General features: G+C 38.0%; 2 protein-coding genes across 2 annotated transcripts in view; both read left to right on the top strand.

The window, feature by feature from the left end:
• LOC306910471 (fibrocystin-L-like) overlaps positions 1–3,870 on the top strand; it is a 38,508-nt gene extending 34,638 nt beyond the window's left edge. Inside the window, exons 67-75 of the mRNA XM_079485049.1 lie at positions 50–282; positions 374–538; positions 669–826; positions 949–1,084; positions 1,281–1,625; positions 1,927–2,081; positions 2,202–2,351; positions 2,649–2,802; positions 3,028–3,870. Coding sequence (XP_079341175.1) covers positions 50–282; positions 374–538; positions 669–826; positions 949–1,084; positions 1,281–1,625; positions 1,927–2,081; positions 2,202–2,351; positions 2,649–2,802; positions 3,028–3,335 — 1,804 coding nt within the window. The 3' untranslated portion in view covers positions 3,336–3,870. The remainder of the gene's footprint in view (positions 1–49; positions 283–373; positions 539–668; positions 827–948; positions 1,085–1,280; positions 1,626–1,926; positions 2,082–2,201; positions 2,352–2,648; positions 2,803–3,027) is intronic.
• A 1,466-nt stretch (positions 3,871–5,336) lies between these two features.
• The window catches only part of LOC306910470 (fibrocystin-L-like), a 44,911-nt gene continuing 32,473 nt past the window's right edge, over positions 5,337–17,774 (top strand). Inside the window, exons 1-23 of the mRNA XM_079485048.1 lie at positions 5,337–5,367; positions 5,552–5,678; positions 6,343–6,420; positions 6,615–6,753; positions 7,283–7,397; positions 7,493–7,550; positions 7,663–7,756; positions 7,888–7,941; positions 8,016–8,089; positions 8,178–8,220; positions 8,316–8,386; positions 8,492–8,602; positions 9,059–9,230; positions 10,596–10,942; positions 12,767–13,032; positions 13,139–13,191; positions 14,303–14,471; positions 14,630–14,765; positions 15,420–15,563; positions 15,661–15,815; positions 15,926–16,033; positions 17,294–17,421; positions 17,558–17,721. Coding sequence (XP_079341174.1) covers positions 5,609–5,678; positions 6,343–6,420; positions 6,615–6,753; positions 7,283–7,397; positions 7,493–7,550; positions 7,663–7,756; positions 7,888–7,941; positions 8,016–8,089; positions 8,178–8,220; positions 8,316–8,386; positions 8,492–8,602; positions 9,059–9,230; positions 10,596–10,942; positions 12,767–13,032; positions 13,139–13,191; positions 14,303–14,471; positions 14,630–14,765; positions 15,420–15,563; positions 15,661–15,815; positions 15,926–16,033; positions 17,294–17,421; positions 17,558–17,721 — 2,749 coding nt within the window. The 5' untranslated portion in view covers positions 5,337–5,367; positions 5,552–5,608. The remainder of the gene's footprint in view (positions 5,368–5,551; positions 5,679–6,342; positions 6,421–6,614; positions 6,754–7,282; positions 7,398–7,492; positions 7,551–7,662; positions 7,757–7,887; positions 7,942–8,015; positions 8,090–8,177; positions 8,221–8,315; positions 8,387–8,491; positions 8,603–9,058; positions 9,231–10,595; positions 10,943–12,766; positions 13,033–13,138; positions 13,192–14,302; positions 14,472–14,629; positions 14,766–15,419; positions 15,564–15,660; positions 15,816–15,925; positions 16,034–17,293; positions 17,422–17,557; positions 17,722–17,774) is intronic.

The raw sequence follows: 17,774 nt of genomic DNA, 5'->3' as shown, positions 1-17,774 counted from the left end.
GCAACAAGTATATTATGATGTAAAAGTGATACATTTGCTGTTACCGTAGTAAAGTGAACCCATCAGACTGTGTGGACATGGACTGTGATGCTAAGAAGAAGACCATGTTGAAGGATCTGGATGGAAGTTTTCTGGGTGCAGTAGGAGCAGTGGTGCCCTATTCAGAGTACGAGTGGAACGGGGATCAGCGACATGGACTGGGCGATTACCGCATCCCTAAAGTCATGCTCACTGCTCTCAACGGCAGCCGCATACCTGTCAATCAAATAGCTCCTAATAAAGGTACATCCAAGTTCCACAAAAAACATTCATATATTATGAAACTGTGTTTTTTCTTTCTTGCACATGTAAGTATGATGTTTTATGTGTACAGGTGTGATCAGAGACTCTTGTTCTTACATGAGCACCTGGCAGAGCTACAAGTGCTTTGGACTGAATTATCAGATGCTGGTCATTGAAAGTCTAGACGCAGATACAGAGACAAGACGTCTTTCACCTGTGGCCATCCTGGGAGACTCATATGTGGATCTGCTGAATGGTATAACCAACAAAACTCTTTTCCTCTTTATTTAAATTTACATTAAATCAGTTTCTCTTGATATTAGTCATTAAGTCATTGTTATGGTATTTTTTTTAAACTTACTGTGGACATCTTATTGTCATTACAGGTCCACAAGACCACAGCTGGTGCACAGGCTACGCCTGTAGGAAAAGAGTCTCTCTCTTTCATGCCATTGTGGCCACCAATAAATCCTTTGATATATTTTTCACCAGCACAACACCACAGAAGATGAGACTTATGATGCTCAACGCTAAACCTACAGAGGTTAGTCTGTTACATTATACAGTACAGCAACCATACATTTATATTTCCATATATATTTGATTTTAAGATGTATGCATTATCCTGGACAATTGCACTTAACACTAAACTTCTGTTCTCTACAGGCTGTTAGGGTGGCTGTATTTTACTCAAACCCTCAGCGGTTAGACGTCTATGTAAACAACAAACTTGTTGCCCCAACTAACGCTCAGTGGAATGCAGGCAACACTGAATACACACCACTCGAGCCCAAATATCCAGGTAGAGTACAGTAGTCATACAGATTGATATAGCTCCCCCTACATACAAAAATCTATATTTAAAAAAATATGGAAATGTTTTAGAATTACAAAAATGTAAAACATTATTGTTATGCGGGCAAAAATGCTAATAATGGAGTTTTATACTAAATAACAGCAAATTGTATTTCTTTATTATTCCTTTCTGCGCTCTTTAGGTCAATATCTTCCAAGTTTTAATTCCACCCATGCCTCCAACTTCTTTGACCCAGACTACAAAATGTTGAACGTACTTTTTCGAGGCTCAGAGCCGCTCCAGATCCGCACTTCACCGCTTCTTGTCGTGTCCTTCAACCTCCCGGCCATGACTGAGGCGCAGTTCTTCGGAGATAATCTGATCAGAAATCTGGCTGCATTCCTCAGAGTACCGCAGAACATGATTCGAATCACCAAGATCGTCCGTGCGGGCGGCGGGGCACGAAGACGGCGCTCAACTGGACTGACGGTGCAGGTTGAGATCAGCCAGCCACCCGCCCAGACATCCAGCACCAACAGCACAGCTGGTACGGCCAAACACTAAGGGGTGGTTTCCCGTACAGGGTTTAAGACTAGTCCAAGACTAATGTAAATGTTAGAGCTGTCTAACCTGAAAACAACTTGCATTGACATATCCTAAAAAACATCAGTGCCATTGTTTTGCCTCAAAATGCACACGAGTGATGTTTTTTTGTATGCCATGATTGTAAAAACGACTACTCCAGGTGTACGATAGGGCTCCAAATGTTAATTTAATTGTACAAACATTTTACAATGCTTGAAATGAATATCATGTCTTTCGGATGATTCCATTTTGAATGTGTGCAGAAGAGGAACAGCAGTTCTCGGCTCTGAAGAACGTCGCTGATGAACTGGGACGCGCCGCCATCTCAGGCAATCTGAGTGAGTCCATCGGCTTCAACGTGTCGTCGCTGGAGATGATCCCTTCTCTGCCCTCTTCCAGTGACCCATCCTGGAGTCAAGTAAGATTTTAATCAGCTCATGTAAACTAACTCACTGAAGCTGAATTTCATATCTTATAGTGTCAAGTTCAAGTTGTGCATAGAGTTGTTTTAGTTATTTGACCTGTAACTGTCTCTCAGGTGGCCGCTCAGGAGGTGACCAGCAGGTCAGTCCAGAAGGTGGAGTCCGTCAGAACAGTGTCTTCTCTGATAATTGTGGATCAGCCGGTGGCTGCGTTGTATCCTGGAGCCCTCAGCGTGCAGCCCAGCATCATGGCTTTGGATTCAGAGGTGAAACAGGACTTTTGCTAGTGAAATTCCTTCCTGTGGATTGTTTGAGCCATTGTAAAGGCCCATGGACAAGGAAGATAACAACATTTTAAGAGACTTGTGGGGTCCATACCACAACTATAACAACAAGGTTACAAAGGAACAACATTGTGGCAATGACTTACAGTGTTGCGAAGTATTTGACGCTAACAGTGATTTTATAAGATTCTGCAGAGGTTTTCAAGCAAATATGATGTTTATCTTTGGATACCTCTTTATTTATTCATGAAAATGATCGGTGTGTACGTGTGTATTTAGGGTACCTGTGTGTCTGTGGGTGTGACGAGTCTAACAATCTCAGCTGTGCTCAAAGATGAGAATGGGAATCCAGTACAGGGACTTTTGGGAAACACCACCATCTTGTTCAGTGGCTGCTGGGCAAATTACACCGACCTCACCATCTTAACAAATGGTGATTCATCTTATTTCTACAAACTGGTTTGAAGAACCACAAGGCATTTTAATTTCCACCTAAATTGCTAATTTATATTTGAAATATTGGTAATTATGTTACAGATCTATAAAAAAAATTCCATTCAAGAACTTTACTCACTAAAGCCAATTCTTATGTGCATTTGTGATCATTTTGTGTTCTGGGTAACCATCACGTATTTTTCTCTATATACATTTTCTATAGGTGTGAACTTGATGTTAGCATTTACTCTGAATACATGGAATACGCAGTCCAGATCCTTTACAGTCAGAGCCGTTTCATCTTCCGCAGAAATGCCAGTTACAACTCCCACACAAAAGGGAGTTAAGACTCCCACAGAACAACCCGTTACGACCCCTGTGAAACGTCCAGTTACGACTCCTACCCCTGTATCTGTCATCACGGTCGACAGCTCTTCGAGCATCTCTGGCTCCAGTTCATCTATCTTTTCGTCATCTGTGTGTCTGCTCATGCTGTTGACTGGTCTACTCTTCCTGTTCAGAGAAGCCTAAGAACAACTCCAACCAATTAACTCGGTTAAATTAAAAACTATGCATTTCTTGCTGTTTTCTTATAATCATATACACTACATAATCATTGAAAAATCTAGATTTTTAAGCTCTTCTATTATTTCTGCCAGCATTCTCTAATGATTAAACCAGGCTTGTCACAACAGGTTTTCACTACAACGTCATGATAATTATATTATTGCGATATGTAATAAAACGTTTTAAAATAAGTAAATAATGCTATCAGTAAAATTCATCTATAGTTTAAATTATTTTGTAATTTCTCTTTTTAGAGAGTTTGTGATAATTCTTGTACGTTTGAACAGAAGCTGAATTATCTCTAATATTATCAAAACTATGTATACAATGAACATTACTGTGATAATGTCACAGGCCAAATGGCAATACTTGTATATTACTTCTGTTCTAACAAATTTCAACTATAAAGCTATGTTTTAACTTAAATATTGAAAAAGATACTTTACATTTGACTGCATATATGCTTTATTCTATTCCAAATAAAATTTCTAGCATGCTTGGGCTGTTTGTTATTTCTGACAATAATGACGTATTTTTTAATAAATAGAGACATTAACCACTGTGAAGATGTGGAACCCTGTCATTGTGCTGTTATAATGAGCCGCCACAAGAGAGCAGTGAAGTCCGATTCTCACCACACCAGCAGAGTCAGGAAAATGATATAACAAACATGCATATTTCAAAGTATTATCCTTAAAGGAATAGTTCCCCTAAAAATATGGTCATCATTTGCTCGCCCTCCAGTTGTTACAAACCTGTATACATTTCTTTGTCTTGCTGAACACAAATGGAAATATTTAGCAATTTTTGGTCACCATTGACTCCACAGTTAGTCTTTTGTGTCCCTATAGCATAACAATACTGCAAACTTAAGTGTATTTGCGTAAGTGTAACGGTCACTTATTGTTTCAAGTGCCTTTATTAGTTAAAATGTTTATAAAGTGTGGTCCAAATCAGTGTCTGTATAAATCAAGGGATTTTTTCTGGCGGCCCAGTTGGGCTACTGGTTCAGTTTTGTACTTGCCCTGCCAAATGTTTCACTGCATGGCATCACCACAAAAAAATAGCACAAACAGCCTCAAAAGACTACTTCCGCCTATATCATGTACACATTTTCAGATGTGAGGTAGCCAGAGAGGTTTAAAACTTTGGCGTCTAAAGATCTTGAAGTTTGGTTTGAAGATGAAAAATGTATCAAGCGCAAAATTGTTAAACACACACGTATGCCTGCTTTGGACATACAGTATATGAACAGGGTTGTGAGACATCAAAAGCAGTGAAGGATTCATAAATCTGCCTTAGAAAAAATCTGTCTGGAGAGTGTTTACCAAAAGCATTCTTAGCAATGTCATAAATGCCATTTAACTCTATTGATAAGGAAGGAGAATAGAAACCATTGTGTTAGAATTAATGTCAATGGAGGAGAGCTCCACTACACTGAATAAAGCGCTTTTCTTATTTAATGAATCGACTGCCTGTCCACAAATCTTCAACATGTTGAAACAATACTTTAGCTGGGAACTATATGTAGGTTTTACGTAAAACATACAGGAAGCAGGTTGTTATTGCTGAATAGACCCCAATTTTTGGTCAGGACGAAGTGAAGCGAATGGTCTTGCGAATGGGCTTTCAGGATTCACCAATTAAAATAAGATGACTGAATTGAAATGACTGCCATGGATGACTATGAAGCTGATGTTAAGAGCTGATTGCTCTGCTATATGTGTCTTATCATTTGTGAAATGTCTTTATGTGGCATCATATGATTAAGCAAGAATATTACTAAATATAACTGAATCAAAAACATTAGGAGACACCAACAGGTTTAACTGCAGGTAGGACATACTACTGTGTAGGTGTGTAGATTGACAACAATGATTGACACACAGATTAAAAATGAAAGAAAACTTGTCCTGTTTCCAACCAGAGGGCAGGTATATAAGAAGGAGTTCGGTTAGGATTGTTAGTGTGAGAGTTTCCCGAGAGAACTTAACAGGTATGTGGATCTCCATGATGATTCATGCAAACGTTGAAGAACTTCAATTCATTTCTAAAAGCTGACTCTTATAATAATCAATATTTATGCGATTAGGCTGTATGCTTAGCAGTTTATTCGTTCATTTAAATAAAATAAGATCCTACTATTTTCTAAACTGGCACAAAAAATATTTTTAACACAGGTATCTTGGTGATAGCTGCAGGTGGCATTTGAAGGGCGCCTGAGACTATCAGAAAAGATGGGGCATGTGTGCCAGCGGTTCCATTTGACGCTTGCAGCTGTTTCTATATTGCTGTGGAGCTCCGCAGGTAAGATCTCTCATTATTTTTCTGTATTCGTATTGGCTCCAACTTACTAGCTATTCATACAACGTATCACTCTGACCGTCAGTTTTCTATGGAGGTCCCAGACCTACCATAAGCATGAAGGGGCCTCGCAAAAGGCCTAAAATAATAAACTTGGGGTCCCCTTGTTTTTCATTAAAACTATACTAAAAACCTTTAGTATTTTTTTTGTCAGATTTTTGAAGTTTCTAATAGATAATAGTTACTGTAAAATATGTATTTGAATATTGTATAAGTGTGGCATATTTTGAGTTGTGATGTTTGGGCCACAAAGTGGTGGAAAATATGAAGAAAAATATGAAAAGGAGCGAAAATGTTTGAAAACGTTTGTGTTCGCCCAAGAATATTTTGTTACCTCAGAAAACTTTGGCATTCCACAGAGATTATTTTACGTTCCCTTTTGCAGCCACTATTATTTTACAGCCACTATTGACACTTTTGACTTTTTTTTCTGCAAATGTTAATATGGATCTCTTTTTTTAATGGATTATTAACCATTTTTGGACATTTATTACATGCAATTTATAATTACTGTTATCCAAACTATTATGTGATTGATGCCTGTTTGCACTACAGCATTTTGTTGTCATTCTACAAATGAGACAGTTTTAAATCACCTTTCATGCAGGTGCGCAGTTGGTACACCAGATATTGCCCTATGTTGGCAGCGTCAATGGAGGAACGAGACTGACCATAGAGGGTGAAGGTATTACAAAACAATGTGCTAACATCTAAATAAACAGTTAATATCAAATATGTTTTTGGATCAAACATATTTACAGTGCATTTGGTCAATGTTGAATAAGCTGTAAATAGCGGTAATACAATGTTTTTTGTATCCTTTATGAAACTCTTACTCTCTAATAGGCCTCACTGTAGCTTTGGTAAATTTTTTCTCAGGTTTTGCCAGTCAGTTCAGTTTAAATGCTGATGACACAAACATTGGCAACAGTGTGACACTGGTGTCTCGGACAAGATCTATTCCATGTGATGTTGAAAGAGTCTCCAGTCACTCCACACAGTTTGTGTGTCACACAAGGCAAGAAATTACCCAGTTCAAAATATGTTTGTTTTCATGTTTTTTTACTCTATAGTAAATATGGGTAGACAAAACAGTACACTAAAGTCACTGTTTGGTATGTACAGTACCCCCGATTCAAGGGTCCCGGTTGTTCAATATAGAGGGTGCAATATCTCCCAAATGAGGGGTTTTTCTTCTTTTTTTTATTATGAACCGACTTTCACAATTTGTTCTCTGTGGTCAACTAATAGTCTTAGAAAGGTTTTTAAACCCCCCCCCAAAAAACCCATATAATCAGTAAGTAATAATTAAATTTAATTAGTAAGTGATAGATTATTTTGGCCTGTTTATAAATCTGTTTTTAAACGAGCATAACCCTCAACATTAATGATATATTCTGAATATTTTTATTATTTTATTCCATTGAATTGTGGCGCACATTGAATCCAGCTGTAAAACTTACTTACTTTGACATTTGAATTCTATGAAAAAGCTCAACTGTGTAATGTCATGTTTCTCACACAAGTCAATGAATTGTCTTATTCAGACCTCTGCCAGAAGATGAATATGACATACAAGTCAGTGTGGAGGGTGTCCCTATTCCTGCAAGTCAAATGTGTAATAGCAACTGGTGGTGGTGGTATAACAACTGCAGGTTTCAGGTAAATGAGAAAGACTTCAGTGAAATGTTTACTATCCAAATACTCATATTATTCAAAAACATTTAAACATACAATTACATGCTATGCTTTTTCAGAGTAGAATGTATTATACACCGACCATTGAGAGTATTGGCCCACAGTCAGGTCTTCCAGGTAAGATTCTTGTTTTAGGTGTTTTATTTTAGTTACAACTTTATCATCCTTTATCGGACCTCTATAGTTTAAAGTGAAGTGATATAATAACTTTATTATATTATCAATGTAGGGACTGTGGTAACAATGAGAGGAAGAATTATTACTGATGTGTATGGAAGCAATACAGACAGAAGTTCCAGTGGTCGAAATACAAGATTTGTGAGGTCTGGAATTTATTTATGCACAATAAATAGAAATAAATTAATTTAAATAAAATGATATTAGATAAAATGTTTAATTCTCAAAATCTCTTGATAATGGTTTATGTGATTCCTCTTTTTTTGTGTATTCCCAGGGCAAACATGGGTGGCATGCCTTGTGAACTACTGAAACCTAATTCAGATGAAAAGTAAGCAAGTGTAAATGTAGCAATGAAAATACAAACGTTTAATGTAAATTGCATAATTTGCCATTTATTTCCAGGTACGGACTGAAATTGGACTATGTGAACAGTGATCGGGGATACATGAGTTGCAAAATGACAGGAACTTACGTTGGTGAGAGATTTTCATTATTCAATTATTATATTTAATATAAAGTAATTTACAGTTTTGTTGAATAATCTGTTGCTATCTTTGTCCTCAGGTCATCACAACCTCAGTTATAGTCTGGATGGTGAATATGGAAGGTCAGAGAAGTTTAATACTTTACACCACATTTACACTGAAGTTTCTGCATCTCATCAATGTTGTTAAAAGTCTCCACAAAACACATTTTCTTTAGGAGTCTGCCATACCTTGGGATTTTCAGTGTCTCTGCATTAAACAATCTTGCCATGTTCCAGACATATGCAGGTGTGGAACAACTTTTATTTTAATGAATACAAAATATAATTTTGGGGAAAATTTATTTTTTTGAAAATCTTGTCCTGTTGTTGATTTATTTGTGTCTCGTTCCAGAGGTGACAGGAGTTTCTCCGTCTGAGGGCAGCATGTTGGGCGGCACGTTACTCACGATTCAGGGACGCTACTTTGATGAGACCGACCTGCCAGCTGTGGTTTTAGTAGGAGGTAAACCTGATGTTCTGTCACCTGTCAATGTTTATGCAGTCTTCAAAAGTCCACAATGGAAATCTGGGGTTCAAAATCTAACCTGAACCTAGAAATAAACTAAGTTTGAAATTTAGGACACTGTGACAAAATTAAATTAAAATATTGACGGTTCTGATCTATAACTTGGTTAGGAATCAAATTCACAAAATTATGAACTGACAATGTCATCAAGTTATCAGTTTTTGGAACTGAAAAACTTGTGGAGTCCAGGCAAGCTCAAGTTCATGCTAAAACAAACGGTGACATGCCAAATAATGAGACTTTGAAGTAAATTTGTACAAGTAAATCAGTTCAAATTATGCTGATTATAAAATATTTAATGGAACAGTAACAACCAGTGGAGACCAATATATTTATTAAAAAGGACCACAAATATTTGTTGTAAAGTTTTAATGTTTTGTTTTTTATCTTAAGGTCACAAGTGTCAGATTCGGAACATATCAGATGAGAAGATAGTCTGCATGACTCCTGGTTATGAAATAACCAACATGACAGTGTTTCCAGGTGAGAAATTAAATCTGGGGCTGATTCCGTCAGATATCTCTATATTGTCTAATGCCACACTCCAATATATGCTGTTGGTTAGGTGACTTATTCAGAATTATTCAATACACCGATTACTGCCCCAACATCCACATGATGATAAATACAATTATGCTAAAATGCTGAAGCTAAATATCTGCAGTTTGCGTTACTTAAACTAAAACATTCACATTACTAAAAACGAAAAAAATAATTATTACATATAATATGGACCACATGACATGAGTCACATTATTCGAGACAAATGTGACATTAACTACTTAACTGGTGCATGATGATGATCATTTAAAAAAAAACAATATACAAGGTTTTAATGTGGCTTATGTTGAACAACACTGTTAACTGGTGTACTATACTCTGCAGATTACTTATGAATTGTAAACTGTTACTGATTATTAAATACATGACTACATTGTAGTCAGTAATATAACATCTAAAATATACATTTTGGTAATGTAATCTGATTTATTTTGGATTACATTTAGATTACTTTTGACTTAATTTATTTTATGTCAAATATATGAGAGGATAATTTGACAGATACAGAGAGGAAAAATATTTTCCATTCTTTATTACCAACAGGAACCTCAACACCTTTTTCAAGTACAGTACAATGGACAAAATACTTTAAACACTGATGTAACTAACTGTTAGTGTTTCCTGATAGTAACACTGAATGGTATCCCTTGAAAATTAAATGGGCTATATTGAGTACTTCAGAGATGATGTATTTTGGTATGCAAATCTCAGAAGTGAGTTAATATTTTAGGACTTCAAGTTCCATCGCCCAAAAGTCTTACTAGTTTTTGGAATGGGTTTTTGGTAAATCGCTTGAAATAAGGCCTGGTTAACAAAACCTCTAAATATGTTGACGTTTTATTCTATAACATGAAGCACACCAATTATATCCCACTTGTGATGTTGATTGTCGTGGCAGACAAGGGAAGACTCAAGTGCGAGGGATGCAATACAGTTTTTTTGTACCAAAAGTACACGGTCAAACACACAAAAACCACAAGCGTTCGAACCGAGGCGGGAACAAGGCGTCCCGCCTCGGGAGAACAAGTGATCGACAAAACAATAACACACCTACATTTACATTTACATATTTGGCAGACGCCTTTATCCAAAGCGACTTACAAGTAGTTTTATGCAGTGGCACATTACTGCAGAGCAATTAGGGGTAAGGTGCCTTGCTCAAGGGCACTTCAGTCATGACCTGCTGGCACTGAGATTCGAACCAGCAACCTTCTGATCACAAGACCAACTCTCAGGCCACAGCTGACACCTCCCATGCCAGACAGCGAACAGACAAGACAGAAGCCACAACAGTACCCCCCCCCCACAGGGGAGCTTACCCTGTCTATGGTGGAAGTCCATGACCAAAGATTGATCCAGCATGATTCAGGAACCCAAGACCTCTCCTCTGCGCCATAGCCCTCCCAGTCCACGAGAAACTGGAAACCCCTGCCGTGGCGGCGAACGTCCAGCAGCCTCCTGACCGTGTAAGAAGGGACAACATCCACAAGACGTGGGGGAAGGGGGGTGATGCGAGAACTGGCAGGATTAAGATGAGAAGTGACCGCAGGTTTGACCCTGGATACATGGAAAACAGGATGAACTCGACCAAGATTAGGGGGGAGTCTGAGCCATACGGCCACCGGATTAACGACGTTGGAAATACGGAATGGCCCAATAAACCTGGGGGCCAGTTCACGAGAGGGTTCACGAAGTCTTGCTCTGAGTGCAGACTGGGCAAGCTAACACAAACTGTCTGACATCCGCGGAGACCGAAGGCCACCAAAACCGCTGAAGTACAGATGCCAGAGTTCCCCGGACTCCTGGATGACCGACAAACTTGGAGGAATGACACCACTGGAGAACATCCGGGCGCCCGCCGGACTAGACGCATCGCTAGATATCCCAGATGAGGGCCCCGACAACCATCTCCCTGGGAAGAATGGCACTAATCGAGGAAACCTTCCCAGGAGCCTCGAACAGACGAGAGAGTGCGTCGGGCTTGAAATTCTTAGAGCTAGGCCGCTACAATGGGGTGAAGTTAAATCTGCTGAAGAAGAGTGCCCAACAGGCCTGGCGCGAGTTCATCCTCTTGGCTGAACGGACATATTTCAGGTTCTTATGGTCCGTCCAGACCAAGAAGGGCTGGGTTGATCCTTCCAGACAGTGACGCCACTCCCCCAAAGCTAGATGAACCGCCAGCAGCTCCCTGTTGCCGATATCATAATTCCATTCAGCAGGGCTGAGGCGGTGAGAGAAAAAGGCACACGGATGCACCTTCTCATCGTGACTGGCACGCTGAGACAAAACTGCGCCAATCCCGACATTGGACGCATCGACCTCAACAATGAATTGTCACACGGGATCTGGAAAACAGAGCACAGGTGCAGAGACAGATCAAGCTTATCAAAGGCTACCTGTGCGTGGGAATTCCAAGAGAACGGGACCTTAGTGGAGGTCAATGCTGTAAACGAATTGGCGAACCCCAGGAACCTTTGTAATGCCTTGCATGAGTCGGGAACGGGCCCCTCCGCAACCGCTTTGATCTTAGTGCAGTCAAGTTCAATGCCTCGGGGAGAAATAACATGGAGTGGAAGTCGCACTTCTCTGCCTTGACGAATAGTTGATTCTCTAGAAGGCGCTGGAGAACCTCTCTAACGTTTTGGGCGTGTTCCTGGAGAGAGGGAGAAAAAATTAGGATATCATCCAGGTACACAAAGACAAAACGGTTAATAATGCCTCCAACACATCATTGATGAGGCCCTGGAAGACGGCCGGAGCGTTGGTATGACCAAACAGAAGTACCAAATACTCGTAATGTCCCGATGGTGTATTAAGAGCCGTGTCCTCCCTTTCAGGACCAGACAGGGAATAAAGGCGACCCTTAGGCGGAGAAGTGCTTGACAGAAGATGTAAAGTTAAAGGTGTAAAGTTAAAGGGATAGTTCACCCAAAGATGAAAATTCTGTCATCATTTACCCACCTGCAAATTGTTCCAAACCTGTATAACTGTATTAGTTCTACCGAACACAAATGAAGATATTTAGAAGAATGTCAGTAACCAAACAGATGTCCTCTCTCATTGACTACCACAAAATTTTGTTTCCCTATATGGCAGTAAATGGGGGGGAACTTGTATACTTCCAAATTTCTTCCTTTGTGTTTAGCAGAACAAAGACATTTAAACAGATTTGGAACAACCTGGGGGTGAGGACATTTTAAAATGTTGGGGTAAACTACACTCTTTGATGCCATAGAAGAAATGTTTTTGTCTAAATGGTTCCATAAAGGAGCGTTAACATCCAAAGATTTTTTTTTTTTTTGCGAAAAAATGTTCTTCAGATTATGAATGAGCAAGAAAGAGATGGTTCTTTAAATAACGTTTGATTAAATTGTTCTTTGTGGAATCAAAAATGGTTATTTGATGGTATCGATAGTGAAGCACCTTTATATTTAAAAAGCAGGATTATTCCATGATTAAATTGCAATTCCTGCGAACCTATTAAACAAAATAATGTTCTAAAATACTGTTTGTATTAAATTTTGGTAAAATTGTTTGCAGGCAGTAGAGGAATCCAAATGGAGATGTGGAATGACACTTATACGGACAATCTAGAAGATGTTCTGACCTATAATGCCAGCAGGCCGGGTTATTCTAAGCAGTGGGTGGATTCTCTGTCCTATGTGTGGCCCGCTGGAGTCCATAACTTTGTGGCTCGATTGAGTGGATTCTTTGTTCCGACAGAAACAGACAACTACTACTTCACAAACAATGCATACAGTAATTGCCTGATGTATTTCAGCAAGACAGGTCTTCCAAAGAATAAAGTATGCGAATCACTGTAAAATAAATAATTTCATAATTTAATTTATATTATATTAAAAATACAATTTTAAGGATATTAAATTCTTTAACCTTTATACCTTTGTCCAGGTTAGAATTGAATTCCAGAAATCAGAGGTCATGCGCTTAGAGAAGGGAAAACCGTAAGTGGAGATTTAATTTATTAGCAATAAGATATGTATAAAACACTGGTAAAATTCTATCTGACTAATATTTTGCACTATGTGTGATATTGCATTTATATAACAGTTTGACAGCACAAGTGTGTGGAAAAATCAGAAACAACTAAAAAGTGAATCTTTAAAAGTGAGTGAGTGTCCTCTTGGGAACAAAGCAGATTCAAGGCTGAGGATGACAGTAAAACAAGCCTCTACATTTTAAACAACTGTAGAATTAGTAACACAGCTTGTGCTGCTTCAGTGAAGATATCATTATAAATCAGTGAGGTTATTAGTGAGAAATAAAAAGGCAGGAGGGGTGTGTGTGTGTGCGCGTGTGTGTGCGTGTGCGAGTGCGTGTGCGAGTGCGTGTGCGAGTGCGTGTGCGAGTGCGTGTGCGAGTGCGTGTGCGAGTGCGTGTGCGAGTGCGTGTGTGTGAATGAAACAGAGAGAGACTGTAAAGGGCAATTCACCCACAGGACAAGTTTTTTGATGCCACTGCCCTTGTTTACAGTAGCAAGTTGGCATGGCAGTTTATCAAAAGCGTGACTTGACTGTTGAATGTGAGTGCATTTTAGTTTCAGTTTTATAGGTGTGACTTGACCAAGTAGAGAAATAACACAAACAGGGAAATGGTTCATGTGGTGATATGGAAAAAAGGCTCTCAGCCTCAGATTTGCACGTCGGGACTGCATTTAACTTCCAGTTTGTGTTTGGCTATTTTACAATTATATAGTGTATAATATAACTATTTATATTTCATTGAATGTATGTTAATATCAAATTACATTAGTATTTTATTTCATAAGAATTGTATTAAATAAACAATTTGATTAATTTTGTTTTAAGTTAATTTTATTAAATAAACAATTTGTTTAATGGGTCATATAGTTTTGACGTATTTAAAATTGAATCAAGAAACAGTTCTTCTTGGTTTCTTTTGCTTGATATCAGAAATAATCTACTCTTTTGTGTACTGGAAGTTAAAGACAGTCCACGGACACGCCCATGGACATTAACCTTTGTTAATGCTGTCACTTTGAAACCGTCTATATTGATTATATAAAAATGTTCTGTTGCTTTCAATGTGCTGCAGGTACTACATTGAAGTTGTAGTTGGATATTATTATTATTATTACTATCAAGCTTCAGTTGATGTGGGCTTTTTCAAAGACATCAGCCCTTTCACTGCCCAGCAGACAACAGAAGCTGTTCAAGAGAAACAGCAGATAATCGCCAGCTATGATGTATATCCTGAGACGCAGGTAAGACTATCAACAGTATTTTAATAGTTCCCAGAAGAATTTAGTGGTGTTTAGAAATTCATACTGACCCTGCACCTGCAAACTGGAAAGTCCTGAACTGGAAAGTCTTATATATGATCAACTGTCCCTGTGTAATTTTTTATTCTCTGCTGTTATAGGTGGTTAGTTTTAAGGGATGGACACCTGTAAGTGCTGTCCAAGATGTGCAGACTTTGAGAGTCAGCAGTGACTGTTTTTCCATGGGTTTCTGTGACAACACATACTACTTTCTGGCATATGGAGACCATAGAACAGGTACATTACTGTACCTCATATATTCTTGTAGATTACAGCAGCCTTAGATAAACAATATTTATCCAATTGCAATAACAATGTATCTCTACAGTACATACAGTATCTGTAGGGAAAACGGGACAAAGTTTGGGGAATAAAGGGGTAAGAATAAATAAAAACGTAGGGGTACCTATTTTAAAATGACGTGGTATGTATGAAAATCTCAAAATAAAAACTATTATATGGCAGTATACAGACACCAAAAATGAGGAAAGTATCAAACATGTGCTTCATTTGCACTTTCTGCTTCGCAGAAACTCAGCACACAATTTCCCCAAATTCCCTGTAGTTTAAAATGATCCACAGTAGGCCATGCAACAATATTTAAAAAAGGTATCCCTTAGTTTTAAAATACTTACAGTTTAAATATGTTAAAAAAATGTCCTCACTCTTACCCTTTAATCCCCAAACTTTGCATATTGTTCCCCTTTACCTACAGATATGCTCTGTAAAGGTACATTAGTTACGCTGTAAATGCTGTTAAATGTTTACCTCATGCGTTACCCAATTGTGTTTTATGCTTATCTTTAGGAAATATCTCCCACTATTAGACAAGTTTTTATGTTTGTTCACTTGCTGTTGAATTGTTTCCTGACATTGTTTTACATGTGACAGGACCGATTGCCGTCAGTGCATCAGCGCTGGAGTTGCAGAACGCTTTGAATGATTTGTGGACAATAAAACCAGACACAGTTACAGTCACAAAGGAGGAACTGAGCACAGAAGCACTTTACAATGTGACATTCAACTCAAACAGAGGTGAACTAAATAACAATCACAAAATTAGAAAGTCTAAATAAAAAAAATTTGAAAGGTCTCATTGAACTGTAAAATCTTGTAACTGTCTTGATCTCAGGTGACTTTGAAGATCTTCAATATTTGACCATGGGGTCAGATGTAAACATCACAGTTACTGAGATAGTAAAAGGGAAGGCCAGTCTGGAGACTTTCACACTGCTGTGGGGTGGAGCTTCATCACCTCCTTTGACTTATGATGCATCTGAGACTGAGGTTTTTGATTTTGTATTTGTGTTTATATATACAATCTGATTAAGTGCTTTAGGCAAAACGTTTTATATTCTTTTTACACGTCTTATGAAACTTTTGGTTTGTGATTAAAGGTGCAGGATGCAATAAATGAGATGATCTCAGCTAAATGTCCAGCACAGATTCCAACTACTGAGAACACAAATGTGAAATATTTCAGAGATTATGAAGGATTTAGATCGGTAAGTACCGCTTGTTTTGCATAGTTTACTTTATTGGCAATAAAGCATTCACACGCAATGCTTGAAATTAAAAAGTTCAGTCATAATAAATAAACATTTAATACAGTGGTGATCAATAATTTACATACACCTTGTAGAATCTGAAAATGTTTCCCAAGCCTAGATCCTGCAGAGTTTCAGCAAAAATGCATATTTGACCCCTGTCCAACAATAACTATGTGATGTTGAGATCCATCTTTTGACAAGGACCAGTGAACAGTGTTATGGCTCAGATCAAATAAGAAACTCTTTAAAAGTTATCACAAAACATAAAAACTCAATTGATTTCCCAAGTAACATCATACAGTATTAAGAATCAAGTGCATGTAAAATATTCAGCAGGGTAATTTTTTGAAATTCAGTTTCATTTTGTATTGTGAACTTTATGTAAACATTTATTACGTAAAAGAAGTAGTTCAGTGCAGTACCAAATCATAAACAAACTTAATTTTTTAATTCCTCTTATTTTTGTTACATGTTCAATAGTTTACATAGTGTACATGTATGTTAAGCTCCAAATTATAAAAAAATTACAATGCCAATTTTTTCATGAAATATTGCAGCGTTTGTTGTAAATCGTTTATTAATTTGGGCCATTCCCCTTTCTTAAATTGGCGTGCCCTCATGAGAAAACCTAAAAATGCACATTCGTCCTGTAGTGACTATCCATCTTAAATGACGTATGTTAGACGGCTTGGCCGTGCGTTTATTAACTCCTCCCCTTCAACTGTTAGTCTGCTGCCAGTTCCATTCCAAAATGTAACAGCTGTTTATACATCCAATCAAAGCGCAGAGAAAGACGTTAGCCACAGCCACCATTTTTCTCATTCAAAATTCCATTTCACTCGAAAATGCGCCAAAATACGGAAGTAAACAACGTTCATAACATCTGGTTCACTGGGACTTTAACTTTTGATCACCACTTTGCCTAAAGCATCAAACTAATGTACAGCTTTCTGTCTGTCAACTAGTATCCAGGATACTTGGTCTCTGATTCTGAAGCTTTCTGCGGCCGTTGGTCACTTAGAAATCCATGGTATATTTTCGACTATTCTGAAACCCAGTACAGCCCAGTTCAACTACAGCCATACAATACTGTAAGCATCACTAATTATTCCTTCATCCTTTTTGAAAAATTATTTTCCTTAGTATGGAATAATATTCTCTACGTTTTTTAAATTTTCTCAAATTAAATATGTAAATACTGTATTTTTATTGTAGCTCTGCTTGGCCTACAAAGGCCATCTGGCGAATAACCTCGGAATGTATTTCCGCTACCAAAGCAGCGATAATGGTTATAATGAGGACGTCAATACACAAATCTCTGTGCAATTTGACTCAACAGATGAGTACGTTTAATCCTCTTTGCACAAAGTCATCTTACATTCTTTGATTGGGGGATCTGCTAGACAAAAATACAATAAAATAACAACCAAATAATTTTTTTAGCATTGAAGAAGCATTGCCTTAATTATTTATTCTCAGGTGGAAATACAAGTGTGTGGATCTCATGGATTCCATTCCGCAAGACATCGTTGGCTCCAACTACCAACTGTTTCGGCTAAGTGTGTCTGGAAAGAGTGCTAACTCGGTTTACTTCATAGATAGTGTTCACATTGGAAGGGCAGTGACTGCTTTGGACCCTTCTGGTACTTCTTTGGATATATTATGATGGTGTTAAACATGACTGTAAATATCGATA

This window comes from Barbatula barbatula, assembly GCF_947034865.1.
Source record: "Barbatula barbatula genome assembly, chromosome: 21".
NCBI lineage: Eukaryota > Metazoa > Chordata > Actinopteri > Cypriniformes > Nemacheilidae > Barbatula > Barbatula barbatula.
Note: the sequence above shows the minus strand (reverse complement) of the source record. Positions and strands in the feature narration are given on the sequence as shown.